Consider the following 8,489-nt stretch of genomic DNA (forward strand, 5'->3'; position numbering starts at 1 on the left):
GAGCACAACAAAAGTCGGGTCAATCCAAACCCCCATTGAATATAAGAGATTTAGAAGCAAGTACATTAGCTAGTGATTGGGGTCTATCCTCAATTAAAACACTAAAAATGTGTTGCCTGTTTACATTCACAATACGCATGATTAGCTATACCGACTCTGTTTTGTAGTTTTCAATTAAATTCTTTACATGAAATGCACAATTCTATATGGTACATAAACAAGCCAACGACAAGTATGATTCAAACAAACAATTACACAATTCTATAGTGATTTCAGTAACTGTAACTTTTAATATCTCATCCAGACTGAAGATTGTACATGATGGACAAATGCTTGGACAGTTCAAAAAGTTCAAAGTCAAGAGTTTGGTTATAAGTAGATCCAACCTACTGGGTGTAACTATTTTATTTTATTTTTGTGAAAGTGTAATTTTAATGGACAGCATTGCATTATAGATTTCTACTGCCCATAAAAACAGCAATATTAAGTAAGCTCTTGAAGTCGAATTGTGGCGGTAAAAGCAGGGGAGAAATGCCGGCTAATTTACGACAAATACTTCTTGAACCACACACCAATATTCAGAAAGCTCTCAAAGTCCGATTGTGGCCTGCAGACAGGAGTTGGAATCAGATGGAATTGAAACCCAAGTATCAAATTTTATGAACTTGATTGTACTAGTGACCGAGAGACTACTACAACGCAGAAGCAAGTTTGCCTCATGTGTTTACTTTACCTCTCAATGGCATGAGTATCATTAGGAAACACAATGACTTTGACAGGAACTCCTCTCTCTTTCAATGCCCGAGCATACTACAAACAATAAACATCTAGATCACTTTTCTAATTACATATCATTACAATTATGTAACTGTGTATGCATCAAATTCTTCCCACCCACTTGGGGGACAAAGGAAATCACTTTAAAAGAAAAAAATGAGTTTAAAAATAAATTTCTAGATTCCAATTGTTTGCGTATTTTATGTTTCATTCACTTTCTACTGCAATGCAGCCAAGAAGAATTATTATCCAAGCACTTGTTATTGTTGTAAAACCATTTAAATAGAATAAAGTGTTCAATGTGTAGTTCATTAGGAAGGGAACACATTAGCTTACTTGCAACCCAGTAGAAACTGGAACACGAAGATCCTGAGCACCCAAAAGAAAAAGGGTGGGTGTTTTGACCTGCAGAGAGCATCAAAAATCAAAAAGTTAGAAATAGCAAACTCCTAGATAATATCGTTATAAATATTAGCTGTTTTTGGAAAAGGAAAATTAATTTCATGTTTCACGTTTCTCGACAAAATGTTAATTTTATATATATATTACCGAAAACTTCAACCCAGTGGAGTAACATAAAAATCTCAGTACTGGTCCCAGTAAAGTGGTCATAGGAGGGAATATCTAGATACAATCTTAACCCTTGGATGGATTCGCTTGAATTAGCCACTCTCAAGAGTCAAGAATTGAACTTGCACACAGATGTATTTGACAACATGACATGTACCAACTCTTTCCCATTTCTTCACTCTTTTCTGTCTCTGTTTTTTACTTCAATTAATATTTTTCTTCACATCTTGCGGTGACAATACACATCTTGCCTGTGCAAATGGCAAATATCATGCTACTCTGCTTTTCCAAAGTCAATGCACGGTTGCAAATTGCAGCTATGATATCCCTGTAGTTGCTTAAAATGTGCAAGTGCATGCAGTTAATCAATGTTGGGAGCTCTGTTATCTTGAGATTGTTTGGTTTTAAATGTTTCTGTAGATTTTCCGTCTATTCCAATATACTTCTAGTAAAAGCTTCAAAATCCAGAGTACGATCATAAGATCGTAATATGAAAGAAGCCTAAACAAAGCATATACCTTCGAGACATGTGCAATAGGAGATTTGCTCTGGAAGAGAGTCAGATGCTCAGCAGAAGGTGCATCTGTGAAGCTATTTTTACCCTCACTTCCATAGGCCTCGACATAGATCCAATCAGGGATGTCTGTTGTACCCACCATTAATGCGAGGTTACAAACAGGATTCCTAGCTGCTGCCGCAACAAATTTATCTGGTGCCTGCAGCATTTCAGTTACAATATTATTGAATTCTTAAGCACGCCTAAAACTACATGTACTATCCACCGTTTAGAGCATTCATCTACCAACCTTGCATAAGTTAGATGCTTTAAAAATAAAAATGAAAACTTTACGCATGAAAGCCCCAAACCACCAGTCTATGTACACAAATAAGCAGCTGTCCAAAAGTTGAACCACCAACTAGTGGTATCCAGGACTTGGAATGCATAATAATAACAAGATAGAATACACATGAAGATAGTCTGCGTGTCTGTGCATTGTACATTAAAGGCACATAGTCAAGCTTTTTGATAAACTACCACACCTGGCCAATCAAGTGGGTTGTGAGAAAGCCACCATGAGAACCACCAAGAACTGCAAGTTTTGATGGACTGGCAAGGCCCAAGTCAATTACATGATCTATAGCCACCAGTACATCATTCACGTCCTGTAGAGAAGCAACTAAGAGATTAGGGTCCAGAAATACCATGTACACAAAGTAAATAATAGTTCTATAGGTGCATTATTAAAGTAAATGCTTAAATTACATAAGTATATACATATGTGTTTTGTGTATGATACTACATTAGTATAAAATGGCAGCGCATAGGGCACAAAGCCACACAAGCACACAGGTGGTATAGAGTATGTACCCCAAAGGCATAATACCAGCTAGTATAACAAAAGTAAGAATGCTAAAAAAACAAATTAGAAGTAAATATGTATAAGTAAGCACCTGGGACCCAACTTTCCCTAGAAGAGACTGAAGTGCTTCTTCACCAAAGCCCAGTGAACCTCTGAGATAAACTAATATGTCAGAACAATGCAAGCCAAAAGCTGATGATAGAAGCTAAATATAAAACAGGCTTCTTTTTTTCAAGTAGGGGATGCTAGAATCCCAAAGGATGAAAAACAAATTCAAAGGTGTTGTCATGTGCAGTAAGAATACAATCGATACATCAGGTTAACAACTTTAGTTTAAACAGATATGCTACGAGGTAAATATTGCAACACTGTTGTGTTATATCCTAAGAAAAATCAGAATTAACGGGAAAAGGGAGAATCATAACTTACCTATAATTTACAATGAACAAATTGAACCCAATTGAAGAGAGAAATGCTAAAGACTTTGAAAAGCTTGATAATGAAACAGAATGCGGGCCTCCATGAAGAATTACAATTAATGGATCAAATGGATCATTTCTTTTAGTTTTGGAAGACACGAATATAGCTTCAATTGGTTTGGCAGCACCTGAAAGGTTTTAAGCATATACAGGACGTCAAAATCAACTATCTTTTGAGACACAAGAAAGTGATTTTGTTTATAATACCTTTTGTTACGCTATCAGAAACATCCCTGAGGGGAATCTTCATTATACTGAATTGAAGAGATGAGAGCAAAGATTTAACCTGTAGCAAGGAGAAACTTGAGTAAACAGATGTAAAGTTTGAAGATAATCTTGATAGTAGAAATATTTGGCTTTGGAAAAGCGAATTGACAGACCTTCTCAGAACATTCATTTGTGGGGCTTGGTACATTTAGCCAACTCCATGCGGTACTTTTACTTTCCTTATCAACAAGATAACCATACTTGATATGAGGTACATCTACTGGACTGCTAGACACTTCAGAAATGAAACAAGAAGTGAATTTTTTTATATTTCAGTATAATTGTCTGAGAAGTTATCAGTAAAAAATGGTAGTTTATGTTACCAGCAACGATATTGTCCCCATCCAGTGTCAGAACACTCCATGATGAATTTGAATCAGTAGGGCTGATACGTATTACTTCTCCACTGTAATTTCATAAATCTCATTAGTAAATTATAAAAACAAGGTAACAAAGGTATTCAAATACAAGAGAGAATATGACAGATCATTACAGTTACCTCAACACATTCACAGAAAGTATTACTTGACAGCTGCCCCATATGGAAGTTATGATCATCGTGCATCCATCCGAAAGCCATGGATTACTAAGGAAACTTGACCAGTAAAGCCCAGGGAAGGAACCATCCTCAGCACACATTACAACGGGAACCTTCAAACAAGAAGTGTATTAAGTGTAGTTATACAGGGAGGGAGAGAGATAAAGAGAGAAACTCTCATACAAAATGTTCTAAATCTTCTATTATTATGTTGTGAAATATCAACTTCGTGACACTAATACCTTTTGTCAAATATAAATTAACCAAGAGTTCAATGTTTCCCCTCCCTTTTTTTTTTTTCAGAAAGGTACATTTTACATGATCATATAAAAATTTCACCAATGAAGCATCAATGGGAGACTATCCATGTACATACGTATCATGCACCAAAAAGAGAGAGAGAGAGAGAGAGAGAGAGAGAGAGAGAACAAGCCGAGGATAACAGCATCAAATTCCAAATACAACACAACATACCACTGGTATATAGTAGCAACGCAGAACATTCTTGTCTAAGCAAAAGCAAAAAAGATCAGAGCAAGACATAAACCGTGATTTTTAATTCTAATAATTCTGGAATGTGAGCTGTATAAGTTTTCATCTTTACAAGGAAAACACTTAATGCTCATATCCACATGCTAACAAATTAATCTTTGTTCACAATTTACTTTCACAAGGAATCAAGTCAAGAATAGAACGCGCATAAAAAGAAAGATTATTATACTCGAATAAAAAAGAGACAAGTTGAAGAGCTCACCACATCAACAATTTTTGCAGATGAGGATAGCAGTCCATCAATTGGCCAATCTATTCTGTGAAGAGAATCTGTTGCAGAATGTGCCCCAGAGTCCACAGAACTTCTTGCAGATAAAAACGAAAGGAATTTTCCATCTGGGCTGGCAAAATTACATTCATTTATGCTTCAGATACAATCAGCCATCTAGTAGATAATGTTTGAAACAATCAGCAATCTATTAAATAACGTATGAAAAATCAGCAAAATTTCAATTCTGCTGTTCATAAAACTCCTGTTGACATTAACATATCAATTTCAGTTTTGAAACTGAAAGAAAGGCAACGAGTTCCAAAAAATTAATTTCCAGTTCTATCTAGAGTAGCACTTCAAGCGGAAATGTCCTTGACATGAAGAAAACATAGAACAATTCTCTAAAATCTAAAAAAGCATTCCACGTAAGATATATCACAGACTAAATTTAAGTAACACATGAGGTTACAGACCCCTGTAAAGGGTACACAAAGACAGAACTAAGTGCCTATGGGGAAAAACACAATACCTGAACCGTGGATAGAAAGCACTACTTATGCTTTGAGTTAGATTTACCACAGGAACATCTTCAGTTGAATTATCTCTGGAACAGTTAAAGAAATTGATAGTTATATGATATAACTAAGCACAATGAATTCCCTAAACCATTGACATGAATGAGGGTCCAAAAAAAGAGACATAAGCATTGCACAAAGCAACTCACTTGAGTTCAGGTCCATCAGCTTCTGATTCAAAATTTGGTGCCCTAACCGCATACAAGGCACAGGGCCTATTAAAGCAGTACTTGATACCGAGCTTTCTGGTACCTTCTGACCACCCAACAAAAACCAAATATTGATGTGAACCTCTAACTGGTGGCGCCCACACAACTTGACCAACACTCAAAGACTTTTCAATTCCTTTAACAGCTTGTGCCTCTCCACTGTACATCATGGGATATTTTAATAAGTTTGACATCCTAAGAAAAAATCTCCTTAATTTTAATCCTGTATGATAAAAAGTAAACCAATTGTACAAGACCTGTTAATGTTGATGACAAAAAGTGCAGGCTGCCTTTTTCCAGCATAGGTTTCCCCCCATTCCTCCTTCCAATCCCCTTGACCTTTCCAGTTACCAAAGTCCTTTTCTGTGGAGCTACCTTTCTTGTAGCCCTGGCCTGTAAATGTGGGCTTGGAGGGAGATGGTTCCTCAGCAACATAAGCAACAAGAGTTTCATCAGAGTTCCAAGAAATTCCCTGAAACCTGTATAATTGAAAGTTTAATCTCTTCTATGTTTAAAGAAAATATAGATAATTGAAAGGAGTAACGCTCAAAATTGAGGTGCACCTCCACTACTAATCACTATAGACATAGGCAAGTGTCTAGCACACAATGCTAACATCAAATATCCTATAAAGCGATCATCAGAAATATTACATTCACATGATTTATTACCATCCATCAGCGTATACTGAGCCATGAACAGATTGGGGGATGTGGAATTCTTTTTCCACTTGAGCTCGGCCCCAAATTTCAAATTGACAGGGAGATTCATTTTCAGGATTGCGTACTACAAGAAGCTTTGCGCCAGACGGAGATGGAACAATTACAGAGACTCCCGTCATCTCAACAGGAAATGGGGCCCATTGGAAGTTTACAGAATTGTTACTTTCTCTTGAAATATGAGAGGATAGAATGAATTTCTTCCTCTTGTTTGCCAAAAGATTTGGTTGACTAATTGAAAACATTGCCTGGGAGCCAATTCCTATAACAAAGTTTAATGTACAAATATCTTCATCAGAAATGGGTTTTTGGCTTTCAATTGGAGGGAAGGAACATAAAATTTTATAAACACACACACACACACACACACACACACACACACACACACACATATATATATATTTGAAGGAATTTGTATTCATATATTGATATGTCCATACGTATGTATTATATGTATGTATAAGGACATGCATGTTCGAAAATGAGAAATCATACCACTGTCAGATTTAAAAATCCATGCCTTGTCAATGCTGGAAATGCTAGTGAATTCTTGAAGTAACTTAGACTGCGAAGCATATTCTTCCTCAGTTGTTGCATCTATCCCCAGAGGTAGCTCCTTTAATGGACCAGCTTTAGATCCGTCCATGGCTAAAAATGTTGACAATCTTTTACTACAGAGTAGATTGCGATGAAGATATTGTTAATACATGAAATCAAAAGGGGTAATGAAAGTACATAGATAATCAACAAGTTCTGGAAAAAGGGGGTTGGTGGGAGAGTCTAACACATAAGATGAAAAGAACTGAAAATGGCATCTAAAAGAAAATATGTTTTCTTGTTTTTCTTTAATGATGCAATGAGAATTAGCATGTCATTCTTTCTTCAACAGAATATAGAAGATCCACATTCCAACAACAGAAACAAGTACTTTTGCAGTTGATAACTTTAAGGTCGCCTTGTGCAAACAGTTAACCAGAATTCGAAAGCAGTATCAAGATTAAGGGCCCTCATGGTTCTCAAATAACTAAATATAATGGAAAGTAGAACAAATCGCTAAAATTTAATCCCACAAAAAAATTTCATATCCATCACCATGATTCCATTTAGTAAGGATTTAGTAGCAAATTTGAGCAATATGGTTTTATTGGAATTCTGTTACGAACTTGAAATTTAGAATTGCTCAGTTATGCCCAGAACCAATTATCCTTTTTGAGATGTTGGTATTGAGAATCTAATTCCAAATGTGCTAAAGGCGGCTCCTCCATCGATCTAGAGACAATATGCTACACATAATCTTGAAAAAGGGAAAATGGTAATCCAAAGTAACAATCAAAAACATTATACATTACTTCATGATTTCAAAGGAACGTGTAACTCAAAGATTTCCACACTACCCAACAAAAAAAAAATGAAGACCAGAACAAGCAATATGAATCAAAGTACTGAGCTGAGAGAGATAAAGAAGGAAAATAAGAAATAACAGCTACCATCTAAGCAGTTCAGCACAAAAACTAGATTCAATGACTAAAAGTCAACAGAATTGAAGTAAGATGAGCATAGAGGAAATAAAAAAAAAGGAGGGCGAAAGAGAGAGCTCACGTAGAGAAAAAATCGCGAAAGGGTCTCCAAGTGAGAAGAAGAGTGGGAGGGTGAGATAAAATAGGAGGGGGAGAAGGGTATCTGGGACAAAGCAAGTTGACGCACCAATCCGAGGTGGTTTTGCTCAACAATGCACTGGCCATTCGTAGGCATTATTCTACGGCTAAGGTAAGGTTGGGCTGTTTTAGGATGTCCATGCTCAAGCCTCAAGGCTAAGCCACTGTATTGTGATAATTTTTGTTGGGTTCACCCAATTCCAATCTTTTATTTGGGTTCACCATTTATTGAGAAATGTAGCTACATTTCCCTCTTACATTCTTCATTCATCTTGTGCTACGTATATTCTACTCATGCATAGATCTATGTATTTAGAAATTGTTTAGGATTGCTTTTTTGGGCCAAAAATTAGCTTTACTTATTTAAGGTGTTTGGTAAAAATAAAATATCATGATTATTTTAAAAGTAATAGTTTCTTGACAACAACCTTTCAAAACTCCTTCCACAAGAAGCAGATAAGAGTCTTTAATGAATATTTTTCAATTCTTATAATACCATCATTAATTTTTAAAAGTGACATCGTCTAACACCACCACCACCACCATCGGCTCCACCTCTATCACCACCACTACCAC

The 8,489-nt window shown here is 36.1% G+C and overlaps 1 protein-coding gene across 1 annotated transcript; it reads right to left on the bottom strand.

Annotated features, from left to right (window-relative positions):
- Nucleotides 215–8,108, bottom strand: LOC18791115 (acylamino-acid-releasing enzyme). The gene is made up of 18 exons (XM_007225182.2): nucleotides 7,858–8,108; nucleotides 6,754–6,929; nucleotides 6,211–6,520; nucleotides 5,797–6,018; nucleotides 5,480–5,698; nucleotides 5,285–5,359; nucleotides 4,747–4,885; nucleotides 3,954–4,105; nucleotides 3,778–3,860; nucleotides 3,568–3,689; nucleotides 3,395–3,473; nucleotides 3,138–3,315; nucleotides 2,800–2,860; nucleotides 2,389–2,511; nucleotides 1,866–2,063; nucleotides 1,114–1,182; nucleotides 734–810; nucleotides 215–607 (listed from the first exon to the last, which is right to left on the bottom strand). The coding sequence occupies exons 1-18, from the start codon at nucleotides 7,998–8,000 to the stop codon at nucleotides 544–546; spliced, it is 2,490 nt and encodes an 829-aa protein (XP_007225244.2). The 5' UTR covers nucleotides 8,001–8,108; the 3' UTR covers nucleotides 215–543.

The sequence above is a fragment of the Prunus persica genome, chromosome G1, assembly GCF_000346465.2.
Source record: "Prunus persica cultivar Lovell chromosome G1, Prunus_persica_NCBIv2, whole genome shotgun sequence".
NCBI lineage: Eukaryota > Viridiplantae > Streptophyta > Magnoliopsida > Rosales > Rosaceae > Prunus > Prunus persica.

What these genes read in the sequence shown, in the direction of transcription:
- LOC18791115 (XM_007225182.2), bottom strand. Translation starts at nt 8,000, where the DNA reads ATGGCCAGTGCATTGTTGAGCAAAACCACCTCGGATTGGTGCGTCAAC. An exon ending in TAGGGAAAGTTGGGTCCCAG is followed by an intron (nt 2,512 to 2,799) that starts GTGCTTACTTAT and finishes GCTTCTCTACAG; the next exon opens with GACGTGAATGATGTACTGGT. An exon ending in CTATTGCACATGTCTCGAAG is followed by an intron (nt 1,183 to 1,865) that starts GTATATGCTTTG and finishes TGCTCTCTGCAG; the next exon opens with GTCAAAACACCCACCCTTTT.